General features: G+C 32.8%; 1 protein-coding gene across 1 annotated transcript; it reads left to right on the top strand.

Annotated features, from left to right (window-relative positions):
• Positions 1-7,152: 7,152 nt before the first annotated feature.
• Positions 7,153-11,772, top strand: LOC125217891 (endoplasmic reticulum-Golgi intermediate compartment protein 3-like). The gene is made up of 13 exons (XM_048119462.1): positions 7,153-7,531; positions 8,349-8,422; positions 8,547-8,630; positions 9,149-9,229; positions 9,442-9,522; positions 9,658-9,750; positions 10,046-10,225; positions 10,354-10,421; positions 10,524-10,575; positions 10,867-10,920; positions 11,032-11,124; positions 11,233-11,299; positions 11,377-11,772. Exons 1-13 carry the CDS (start codon positions 7,387-7,389, stop codon positions 11,466-11,468), a joined length of 1,164 nt encoding a protein of 387 aa, XP_047975419.1. The 5' UTR covers positions 7,153-7,386; the 3' UTR covers positions 11,469-11,772.
• The last annotated feature ends 1,738 nt before the right edge of the window (positions 11,773-13,510 follow it).

Raw genomic sequence — 13,510 nt, 5'->3', positions numbered from 1 at the left:
AAAAAATGACAGAACTTTTATAAAGAAATATTAGAAGTGGGACATCAGGTTTGCTATTGAATCTCATGCGGCAAATTCTGACAAAACTGGAAAACCGTTTCAAGTAATTTGAGGCAACTGATTATGTGTACTCTTTAATTATTGCTGTTTTGTTATATGTTTCTTTAAAAACAGTTTCGCTTTTCCTCTCTTTATTGGCTATTTGGCTTTAATCAAAGTAACATCGAACATTGCAATAATGAAAAATAGAGAGGAGGAATCTGGTGGATTTTGTTTAAAGGGCAAAAGTCAAAATAGTTTAGACTGTTTATTATAGTAATAATTTTAAATTCATTGTATCTGAGATGAGATCTAAGTGTTCTCTCATGGGAAAAATTGTTATTTGTATTACATAATACTAGCGCATAAATAGTTTGATTATTTAAGATTTAAGTGCTTTTGCATGCATTCATACCATGATAAATCTCAAGTGTTTCAACAATTAATGCTTTTGCCTTTTATCAACATAATAAACATGGGTTATTAGAGTAATTAGGCTTTCTAGTAAATTGCCAGATAAATCATGAAATTTAGTTAAATTCTAGTATGTTTAAACTTTGGATAAACTTCACACTATGTTAGATTTGTTGTGATCGAGCAAAGAAGTTAATTAGTCATCTATCATTATTTATTTAGCATGAGTGGTGTGTGTGAATAGTACCACCAAATTTTATTTAAATGAGTATGAACCAATGATGATGGTTAGACACGTCGTCTAGTTCCTCAAATGAGGGATAATGGCACTCACATGTACTATTCAATAACTAAAAACGTTAAAGGTGTATAACTTTAGGCGTTAAGAAAAGTGTGTTTCTTGATTCTTGATCCAATTTTTTCTCCATTTTCTTTCATGTTTATGTGACATAAAATAAATTCTACTATTGAAAGGCATCTTAACAGTTGTAAAGACACTTGGGACCAGAAAAAAAGTCATCAAGATTCTAACCAAAATAGTTATGAATGTATGAAGAATATGCATCATTTGTCGTTATTAGAAGGGAGAACCATTTCTTGGTTATAATTGAGGATGTGTATTCATTAGTTTGACTTGAATGACCATTGGAAACAATAGATTAGCATAGATTAGTAGTTACATTTGATGTGTTGTAAAGCATTACTAATATTTTTGCTAAATTCCAACAATCAACATGAAGGTCAGAACTCTTTCACACCGTCGTGCAATGCAAATGGTTCAAGGGTGATGGTAGATACTCACAATAGACAATTGAATTATATATGTAATGATGATACACAGTTTAGTCGCCAAAACGCTTCATATTTATACGATAGGTTGAAGTTCGACTTAAATGTGAAACCATTATTGGTCAATTCTTTTATATATATGTAATGATGATGCAAAGTTTAGTCGCCAAAACGCCTCATATTTATCCGATAGATTGAAGTTCGACTTAAATGTGAAATTATTATTGGTCAATTCTTTTATAAAAGAAAAGGTAGTGGCTTTTTAAGTAGTTTATTTAACAAAAACTGAATAGTCAGAGTCTCACTTAATTTCATTGCCATTGCACCATCAAAGTTGTGAGCATAGTCACATTACATCTACGAGTTGATTTCTTCATATGCTATAAACTTAGATAGTGTTCCGTTAAATTGGTTAAATTCTTTCCAACTTTGAATTTCCTAATACATACTGTCGACTAGTGGAACATTAAAGCTCTTTGAATTCTAGAATACCATCTACTGGTCTAGTTGTTGTTTACCTTGTGTGCTTTATGGTTGTTGCTTGGAACTACTTCTTCAGCTTGGAGCTACTGTAAGACCACACCTTTCTGATCGATAAGACTTGCGGATAATGCTATGATCGATGTGTTGCCTCTTTTCTTTTGTTTTCTTAGGTTTCCGCATTGCTTTTCTTTACTTTTGTTGCATTTTTTCTCCGATTTTATTTATACTGCTTCTATATTTATATTGCTCGTCATTTCCATGTCTCGGCATTTTTGTACAACATCGATAAAACCTAATAAAGACCCACGCTTGGCATAGTGCCATAGTCCATGTCTTCTCTAAAGAAGTAGAATTAGTTTGGATTTCGCTTTCATATACATAAAAAATTCACACTCTATTTGTACTTGAGTTGTTTTTGTAGAATCTTTAGAAATCACAACATTTCCAGCACATAAGCACCCCTTTCCAAATGAGTGAATGTAAATTGAACACGTGAAAAAAAAATCACATAAAACATTTTGACAAAAGAATTACTACTATCATTTGATTAAAGAAAAAGTAATTAGTGGCCCTCCAATCCAATTAGTTGAGTTTGATTATTTTGAAACTCGATAGATCAATTATTGTCTTGTTTTTGCAGTTGAAGGGTCTTGTCGCACGAGTCTAATGTTGCCAATTATAAATGTCCTTTTGCATTTTATTCATCTTGCTATAATTATAAATTTTGAAAAGAGGGAAAATGAATCACAACAATAGTGATTCCATATCCCCGTGAAATATGGTAATTATTTGAGATCTATAATTGGTTTCTTATTAGGTAATTAATGATCTTCTATGCACATGCTTGTATGAAATGTTGCAGTCATGATTTATATTTTCATTCTTCTATCCACCATACACTAACCTATGTTAGCAGTACAACTTTTCTATTTAAAGATTTTCTAGACATATCTATAGATGTCCCATTTATACACATTTTCTTTCTGAATTTTAAGAAAATGATCAATAGTGGAATATGAGTAACACTTTTATAACTTGTTTTGAAATAATGAGTTGAATGATTTATTGATTTTCTTTTTTTGAAACACTTTATCATTTAAGTGTGAATATATTACTGGTCCAGCAAAAATCATCTGAATTTTAGGGACTATAATTTGATCTCATCCATATATCCTAACTAAATAAATGATCAACATCACACACATAAAAAAGTGATGCAAAATACAAGCCAACGACACCTGCAATGCATACACGTAACACATATAACAAAACCAAATAAAGTGAGAGACGCTCCCAACTAAGGTACAAATAAAAGCGATAGCGATGAAACATATCGAAGGACAAACGCGATACAAAACTCACATCACAAATATGCTTCTTCTTATAAAAATATTAAGTATGCCTTTGACAATCTATGTTATTGTATCTTATCTAATTTGTTATTTTATTATTATTAGACATTTGGCTTGCTATAAACATATGACTTTGAGCATTTATATTCCCCTTTTATCACTATCTAATTGATGCACTATGCTTCATTAGTTTTAACATTTTGTTAAACTTAAGGAAAAATTAAAAATGTTCTATTCATACCAAAAATTACATTTTACTTTTAAAAGAAACACGATATTCATAAGAATGATCAAAAGCTTATATATATGGGTGGTGGATTCTACAAGTAAAACAACCCAAATTTGTTACATGGGATAAATATGCAAACCTCCAAATTGTTGACAAATGGTCCAAAAATCTTATAAAAGTGAGCTCAATAGGTTTTGCAAAGTTGTAAGATACCCATAATGGGTTGAGCAAGGGCATTGCTTTCAAATCAAACACGACAACAAATGTACACTATTGGGCACTTGGATTTTGTGAGACCCCACATTATAAAGACTAAAGCCAATCTCAAAGTTGATTTAGTTAATGGAGTTCAAGGCCACCTTTCCTCTTTATTTTATAGAGGGTTAGGTGGTGATAGTGAAAACCCCCACTTTCCAAGAAGAAAAAAATACCCCCATTGTTGAAGAAGGAGTTGGACTCCACTTTAAGTGCTTGATTTTTGTCTACAAGAAGACATAGACACCATAGACACACCATCAACTTATGGTATGTTGCATCTATCAAATAATTGTATGAATTAAGGAGTGGGAGAAGACAATGGAAAATTATCATTTTGTAGCATAATTTAGGTAGTTTTTGCACAATATATTGTACCCCAATGTAACATTCAATTCCGGCCCCTGATGGTAGCTACTTTCTCCGCTCTTGCTTTTGTTTTATAATCCTCTTGCTTTCTTTGACTGAGGATGCCCCATTCTCCTCTTTTGTTGGTTTCTCGATTATATTGTCTGTGTGCAACAATTTTTATTTAACTTTAAATATTTTTTTTCTTGAGCTATTTATTCAAAGATTAAAATATTTTGAGTACAAAGTGATTTTATCCCCAAAATCTATGAACCTTCAAGCAATTTTCAGAGTGTGAGGTATGTTCTAAGAATGTGATATTTTTTTGGGAACACCATATATGAGTAAATTATATGGTAGTACAAAATATGGGTCATGATTGGAGATGTGGATAGTGAAATGCAACAAAAGCACTATATTTGATCACTGCACATAACTGCATAATAATGACTTATCAAAGTCACTCAAGAAAAGGAAAAAAAACTTAGCTTGTTTCTCGTACTGTAACCCACTTCATAAAGTACTGCAATCTAATCACACCATACCAACTTGAAAGAATTTACATTACAGTATATTTTTGCCTCATTTTTATTTCTTTTAGAGCAAGAAATCAATAAAAGGGGAACCACTTAATTAAATAGCTAGGGAGTCGTGTATATTTATTTCTTTTTTTTTAGCAAAAGGATATCAAAGAGATCTTCTAACTATATTATATAATGAGATCAAAGCTTATTGGAAGGCATGAATGTGGTCGAGGATTGGGTACGGATACAATAACATTACTATAACTTTTGACTGTAAATTTTAAGATTCAAATGTATAGTTTATAACCAACACATTCTCCAATTATTATACTACTTCAATAAAAAAATATGACTACAATATAGTTGTATGAAAAAAAATCGATCTAATAAAAGGCTAAAATTGCATGACTAGGGAGCAAACTAGCAGACACACACACAGTTAGACGATGAAAAAGGAAAACAACATACTCTGAATGGCAAAAAAGAAAAGTACTATTAAATTTACCATAAGGAAACAAGAAGGAATAGAAAAAAATTACGACGAAATTTTCGAGTCCTAATTCCTTCTCATCTTCTAACACGAGTAAATCCTCGCAAACTTGTCATGGTGAGAAAGGAAAACAGGGCTCCATTATTGAATACACAAATACAACCCAATTTTCTAAAGAATGAGTTTTTTCTCTAACATCTCAATTCGACTATAATTTCCTGAAATATAAGTAACTCTACTCATGACCTACCAAATACCTTGAAATCACCGGGAAGAGAAATACTCAAATCTTATTTTTGAAATTTGAATAACGGTACCCTCATTCGGTTACGAAAGTATATAATCGGATTTTTAGATACGTAGAGATTTCACCAATACAAGTTGATTTAAAGATAATATGATCAATGATATATGATTTCTCTTTCCAAAACATACATATAGAAATAATCTTCAATCAAAACATACTATAAGCGTTTTTATTACATAAAAGAGTTAGTAGGATGCATAATTGGGACATGAATGAATATAACATCTGAAGTAAGATCTTCTCGTACAAGACTAGTTTTTCAACACACACACTTTAAATTGTTTAGATCATAATTATTTACACATGAATGAGCAACGCACTCTAATAAAGTGACATTTGTATGCCTTCTTGATTTTAACATGTCGACCAATAAATCTTTAAATACGTGTAAAGAATGGGTGCCACTAGATTGAATCCATCATATATGTCTCAAATCATAATAAATTATTATCACACACAATCATCAATTATTGGTGGAAATTAAAGAAGCATAACCCCCATAAGTACTACACCCATATAAATAATCCCATTGAGATCTCCTATACCAATACTACCATATATAATTAATAACTACCTAAGGTAAAAGCACTCTTTGCATTAAAAAGCATAAACATGCGACAATAATGTGAAACACTTGGATGTATTCTTTTTATATATTTTTTCACATTATTTAAAACTTTTTCGAGGCGGCGACGTTAGAAATATTTTGTAGTAGTACTAAATTTAATAGACGTGTCGAATTTATAAATTGGTCCCCACCTCGATGCTCGAGCTATAAATTCTTTTTTTGCAATTAAATGAATTTTTAAATATTATAAAAAATAATTAAATTGCATCGATGATTTGTGGCTTGTGTTTGGTTCACTTGGACAGTTCGATTTCCATGTGAAATAAAAAGTGATGTTGTTGGAGGGAGCAGAGAGCTGAGATGTTGGAATCTTAGTATATTTTTTTGTTTACAATCTGTAAAAACATAGTAACTCAATATAATTTTGGTAGTTGTGGAGTTAATAATTGGATAGTGAGTTTATTTGAAAATTGAAAAAAATGAGAATAGTAGTATTTTGTTTGGAAGAAGAGCACTATTGTGTATTTTCTTCTCTTGAATTAACTTTAGTCTTTCGAGTATATAATTAAGACATAATTAAGAAGTTTTTAAATGCATTTTGAATTTTGATTAACTAACTTTAATTACTGGTACTGATTTACGATGGAGATTATTGCAACCAAAATAAGGCAAATTATTTGTTACTGATTGTGCATTTTAGGCTGTCCCAGTTTTTCAAACCTGACTTGTAAAAAAAAATCAAATCTGACTTATACCGGGTTTTAATTTAAATCATTTGTGTAATTGATTTACGTAAAAATTTATGATATTGGAGGCTTTAAAAGTGTAGTATTTAATTCCAATTGATTTTATTTCATTATTTGAACTAGTACTGTGGTTGTAATATTAACCAGACCTAGCCCATCACTGAAGTTGAATTGGGCCTGGTTTTTTCTCATAAAAAATTGAACACAATAGATTTAATATTAACCAGGCCTAGCCCATTAGTGAAGTATTGCAAAACGACAATATCTAATTAAATTCAAAATTATGTTATATCCACATATTTTAAATCGATTGCCACATCAGCACGTAATTCGACAAAAAGGGAAGGTTAATATAATTGTGAAGATATCAAACTTCATAATTCGTTTTTCTAAAAATTGTGGGACATACCGGAATTGAATCAAGTTTAGTGATTTATTGTGTTTGGTAATTTCTCCTTTAATATATTATCAGCCCATAAAAAAAAGCCCATTGTAATCAAAATATTGTTACTACTTGGAAATTGGATTGGGCCATCAATTTAGGCCCATTGGGAGAAAACGCCTAAGAAGCGGCGCTGACGATCTTTTCTACTCCGGCGACTCTTTTACTACCTTTTCTTCCCCCAATTTCTCCCATTTCTCTGTTCAAAATAAAATATCTGGAGAAATTCATTTCCAAATTCAACAGCAGCTGAATTCCTGAATAAAATCCAGTTCAAAACTTAAAAACGCCTCGTCGGAGGCGACTGCAGCGGCTTTCCGATCAAATACCGAGTTTTGATCCGTTTGTTTCAGAGTTTTCTTATTATAGGTTTTTTCTTTCGAAATTTTGTGATTATTGGATGATGGCGAGCCTGATTGGGAAAATTCGGGGTTTGGATGCTTATCCTAAGGTTAATGAAGATTTCTACAGCAGAACGCTCTCCGGCGGCTTTATAACCCTAGCTTCGTCCATCGTTATGCTCCTCCTCTTCGTTTCTGAGCTCAGTAAGTGCACTTAAGCCTGTGATTTTGTATCTGCGCGTCTAGATTTTATCTGTTTTTTTGTGCTTGCGTGTGAATTGCCAGCTGTTGTTTGATTAATTTTGGTGATTGAGGTATTGGTTTGACGTGGTGATTGGATTGGGGGAGTGTGTGTGTTTTCTTGTGTGCAACTGTGCTTTTGGATAGATTCTGGCTGAGTTTTAATGGTGATTGTGTTGTGTGTGGGTATGAGCAAGGCTGAATTTCAAGTGTTAGGTATTTAAGTGTTACGAGATTGAGTTGGGTAGAGATTTTGTGGGAAGGTGTGAGTGCTCAAACTAAATGCTGGTGAACAAAACTGCTCGTACACTTCTCCCAAGCCTGTGCTTTAGTATCTATGTTGTGCTCGGGAGCTGGAAGCTGTGGACCAGTATGAAAAAGTGCATGATTGGTAATAGGGGAATGGTAATCTCCCTCTCTAAGTTGAGGATTTAGTTTGGAAGATCTTTACCAATCTGAAGTGATGTGTGCTTGTTATAACTAAGCCAAAACAAGAATTGTTTCACTTTTCCATGCAATCCTTCCAAATATAACTATTTCTTATATCTCCACCGAACTTTGAATATGGATGTATGCTGCTTGGACGTTATTATAGTAAGTGTGGATGTAAGAAATTAGCTCTAAATATTAAGTCATGACATTTATTTGTCAATGTATATTACAAGTTCATGACTCTTGCATTAGAATTTTGTCATTGTTCTTAGCTATGTGTGAAGTATTTATAGACTCTCTTTCTGGTGTTGTTCACCTTTTTATTTGTTCCTTTTCATTAAATTTGCAGGATTATATCTTCATGCAGTTACTGAGACAAAGTTAGTGGTTGATACGTCTAGAGCAGAAAGGCTCCGTATTAATGTAATATACTGTTTTGTTATGTCTATGTTTTTTAATACCCGTGCTCAGATTTGTAGTTTAGTAACATGTTGCATTCAACTTAGAAAAATCACTGACAGCTCCCATATTACACCTTAAATTGCAGTTTGATGTGACTTTTCCAGCACTACCGTGCTCTATAGTCAGTCTTGATGCCATGGATATAAGTGGAGAGCAGCACTTGGATGTCGTAAGTTCCTCAGAGTGATAGCCACCTCCTGGTCTCTTTTTTTATTATGTATTCTTTAGGCAGTCTTAGATTGTTCACATTCCTTGGAAGTGTGTGGCATCATGGTTATCGTAACTTCATTCTGTCTAATTCTCCTGGAGTTTGCCTTCATATAATGATCCTATGCAAACTATTTGTACATCATATGTATTTGCTCTCCAAACTTGGATGTGTTTACAAAATGGATATCTTTTGCCAAGTGTGAATTGTGTAATAAAGCATGGATCCATCTCTGGCATATTGATTGGGGTTTCCCAGTTGAATGCATAAACACATAATTTTATGACAACAATAAATGAATTCAATGTAGTACATTAGATTTAGGGTTCCCCAGTTGAATGCATAAACACATAATTTTATGACAACAATAAATGAATTCAATATAGTACATTAGATTTCTCCTTGTCATCTATGATGTAGACTGTAGTTTGATTTTTGTTCATGTATCTCTTGACGAGATGTTTTATTTATTCCTGCAGAGACATGACATTATCAAGAAAAGAATTGATGCCCAGGGTAATGTAATAGAGACAAGAGCTGATACCATTGGTTCCCCCAAGGTTAGTCTGTAGATAAACTGAAGAGATCACTTATAGAATAGCTTTTGAACTAGTCTATCTTTCTGACTTTTGCATGCCAACTAAGGGTTATCTTTTTTAGAGCTTGCAAACTAGCCTTTCTTTGTGGCCGAACATGTAGAAAGATATAAAGTTGGTTTTATTTTTATTTTTCTGACATATTATTTTCTGTTTGTATCATTTTAAACTGACAGATTGATCGACCTCTACAAAAGCATGGTGGAAGACTTGAACACAATGAAACTTATTGTGGTTCATGTTTTGGTGCAGAAGCGGTAATCGGAGTTTACTGTCCTATGTTGTTTTCTCTATTCATGGTTCAGTGTTCAGCTGTTCAGTTGTTCATTGGTATTTTATGCCTATGGTCATGTTGATGCCTTCATGCCATCATAAATTGCTCTATTTTTCAGTCCGATGATGATTGTTGTAACAACTGTGAAGAAGTACGTGAAGCATATAGTAAGAAAGGCTGGGCATTATCAAATCCGGATATGATTGATCAGGTTGGTATCTCTTGCTTACCGGCCTTTGTGTAAATTATTTGAGCTTATTGGCATTTCTACATTCGGTTTAGAATGTAGATGTAGTCAGAATTTGAACGATGAAGCATCCCATGACACCTTTCTTACCTAGACGCTCTCTAATTTTCTTTTCCTGTAATTCAGTTCCTGACCAAAATATTTCACATAACTAGTTGTAAGTAGCAAATGTTAAATTTTTTAATGCATGTCTTCGTAGTTCATTCCATGACTCTGAACCATACATTTCGTGGTTTTCATACTTTTTGAAACAAATCAGTGCAAAAGAGAAGGATTTCTACAAAAGATCAAGGACGAAGAGGGGGAAGGTTGCAACATTTATGGATTCTTGGATGTCAATAAGGTAGCTGGTAATTTTCATTTTGCACCTGGGAAGAGTTTCCAGCAGTCAAATTCCCATGTTCATGATCTGCTGTCCTTTCAGAAGGATAGTTTTAATGTAAGAGATCCTTCTGATTCGAGTTTGCTACACTCTCTGTTATTGATTGAATGAGATATTTGCAGTTTTCATTTCTTTATGAAGTTCACAAGACTGAAGTTAATAAAATACTGTTCTTTTTGCCACAGCTTACTCACAAAATCAACAGATTAGCATATGGAGATTTCTTCCCTGGTGTTGTAAATCCTCTTGATGGGTATTTCTTTTGTAAATTTCCTACTTCAATTTAACTGGTATATTTATTCTTACGGCATCTCTGAATGAATATGAAATGTATCTACATTTATTACCCCTGCAGTGCGGAATGGACACAGCACACAGCTAATGCAATGTATCAGTATTTTCTCAAGGTCAGTGGGATAGTTTAAAATACCTCCACCTTTTTATTGTTTTTTTTTTTTATACTTTACCGATTCCTTTTTGCACCGGGTTTATTGGTGTCCAGATTTGACATTGACATCCCATTTACGTACAATTATAATTAAATTCAGTGATACTGAGCCTCAGAAAACCTGGAATAGAATGCATGTCACTTCCACCCTCTTTTCATATTCATTGGGTATTGCTGCACTATGACATATTGGCTGATTTCTCTAATTCGAATCGTCAAATGAGTATTCAGCAATGTCTCTACGTTGCAGGTGGTACCAACTGTGTTCACAGATATAGGTGGACATACCATCCAGTCAAATCAGGTTCTATTAAGACTTAATTGTTTCATTTTCAAATATTTAGTGTGCATTTGTTGTCTGAATTTTGTTTTCTGGAGGACCACATTAAATTCATGAAGTTTCCACTTATCGCAGTTTTCTGTAACTGAACATGTCAGAGGTGCCGAATTGAGCCGACTCCAAGCTCTTCCGGGAGTGTTTTTCTTTTATGATCTTTCCCCAATTAAGGTTAGCATCTCGTTCCCCAGTACAGTAGTACAAGAGGAGGATTGATTACTATATGTCTTGAACAGCACAATAATCTTCAATTTGTTATTCCGTTTCCTCTGTGGACAGGTGACGTTCACAGAGACGCATGTTTCCTTCTTGCACTTCCTCACCAATGTCTGTGCTATTGTTGGAGGTCTCTCTCTCTCTCTCTTTTAGACACAGATTATTTAACAATAACTTGAATGCTGACCTTGTGTGCTTAACTTCCAGGCATTTTCACAGTTTCGGGGATAGTCGACTCCTTTGTGTATCACGGCCATAGGGCAATAAAAAAGAAAATGGAACTAGGTAAGTTCACCTAATGGTTGATGCAATGGCACTTGGTTATTTGCAGTTGGAAAAGGGCGTCCCTTTAAAACGGAAGGTGGAACACACTTTCGTGCTGCCCGGTCCATGCTTGAAGTTATCAGATGAATCAACAGTCACAACAAGGGTATATACTCTCATCACATGACTATGTTTTAGATGTGGACCGGTTTTGATATTTACTCTCATCCAAATGTTGTTCCACGCTAGTTGGTCTTGAGATATCTTACTTCACTTATGCTTAATATATTTGCTTATTAGTTTTAATAACAATTTTAAAAGTGTATGTTTGATCGGTCATTTTCTCTTTTCCTTTTTTGCGTATGTGATAGTAGTATATTATTGGATATTCATGAACATAAGATAAAGTGTTCAGACTTGCGTCTGTGATATATTATTGGATGTTAGAGAGACATCCCCATCTCTGTAAAAATAATCCACTTATGTTTATAAAATTAAAGCTTGATTTACTGGTGATCTCCTTTATCTAAGAAAAACATAATTCAAAGTAAAGCCGAAAGCCAAAATTACCTGCGGTAGAAACTAGAAAATATAAATCACTGCGTCCCTCCCAATAAAGAGGTTTGAAATAATACCTCTTTTTAGCCGTTACGCTAACATTTAAAAAAGAAACGATTCCACTTTCTAGCTGTGTTCATATTGCTAATTTCTATTGCCATCATTGCAAAATATTCAAATTTTGATAGATCCCTTTGGCTATGATGTTGATAGATCCCTTTTCCAAACATAAATAAATGTGCCTTCGAAGAAAACGTAGTAAGATTATTTGTAGTGTAATTTTGGCTAAGCTTGTCAAATGTAAAACTGAAAATAGGTTCTAGAAAGGTAAAGATGAGAGAAATTATACCATAAATTTTCAAACACGAACACTGAGAGCGAGGTTTAGAAGAGACTCTTGACTTGTTAGATCGTCCAACACAAATTCGTAGTACTCCTACTATGTTTTAGACACTTGTTTTAGTTTGCTGACCATATTTGTTCCCAATCCAACTCATCATTGTACAAAAGGAATAGTTTAAAAAGAAGAAAAATGTGGACAAAAAAGAAATTATTGAAATAGATTTGAAATGATTATATGAATCTTGAGAGTATAGTGAAGTGGACAGTCGGCATGAAAGGGGGTTTTTTGTAACTAGTGATTTATCAAATGGGAATGGGTATCGGCCGACTATTTGGAATTTTATGCCTTGTTTTCGGTCTCTTACTTATGATAAATACAAAGCAAAATAAGCTTCAAAGATTGCAACATCTCACCCAATAATTGTTGTTAGAAAAAATCTTATGCAATGATAGTAGAAATGACAAAATATCTATTATACTATTTGCATTGGAAATTTTTTTATATATAATTTGTATATGAATTTATATTTGGTGTCAATCCACTTCCACATAATTTAGTTAGATCCATGGCCCCCAAATAGGTGTATATTGATGATTTTATATGATAAATATAATTTGTTAAAAAAATTAAGTACTACTCAACCAAATTAGCTAAATTTGAGAATTTAGAACTTTATTTTATTTTAAAACTTAAACCCATATCTATTTCAGTGTTTTTTTGTAATTCCCCATTGCTCAAAGATATATATAGTAGGAGTACTCCTAATTGAATTCATGGTTTTGACGAAAACAAACCACTATTGAACCGCACATATATTACAAAAATTATTGACAATCTATTTGTATGATTTTCAAGTGAATTTTTATATATAAATAAAAGGAGCATGCCACCAAATTATAATTGTACTCCGACTAATTAATCACTATTGGTTGTGAATGTAACTTTGAGTTGATTCTATGCGCACAAACACTCTATACTTAATTTAAGGTATAGTGCAAAACTAAGAATGAATACATAAATTCAAAAAGAGTAATGTGAATTAAAAAATTACAAGCCTAAACATATACCTCTCGTGTTATCAAAGATTATTACTACTATATAATCTCTTTATTCCATTTCAAAGGTGCTTTAAGTCAACGTCTTAAGGATTCTCTCTTTTAAATGCAACCCAAAAAC

This window comes from Salvia hispanica, chromosome 4 (assembly GCF_023119035.1).
Source record: "Salvia hispanica cultivar TCC Black 2014 chromosome 4, UniMelb_Shisp_WGS_1.0, whole genome shotgun sequence".
NCBI lineage: Eukaryota > Viridiplantae > Streptophyta > Magnoliopsida > Lamiales > Lamiaceae > Salvia > Salvia hispanica.
The sequence above is the reverse complement of the archived record's forward strand: the minus strand, read 5'-3'. Positions and strand labels throughout refer to the sequence as shown.

Coding starts and splice junctions, on each gene's coding strand:
- LOC125217891 (XM_048119462.1), top strand. CDS start 7,387: ATGATGGCGAGCCTGATTGGGAAAATTCGGGGTTTGGATGCTTATCCT. Junction 7,532..8,348: donor CCTCTTCGTTTCTGAGCTCA/GTAAGTGCACTT, acceptor TTAAATTTGCAG/GATTATATCTTCATGCAGTT. Junction 8,631..9,148: donor GAGAGCAGCACTTGGATGTC/GTAAGTTCCTCA, acceptor TTATTCCTGCAG/AGACATGACATTATCAAGAA.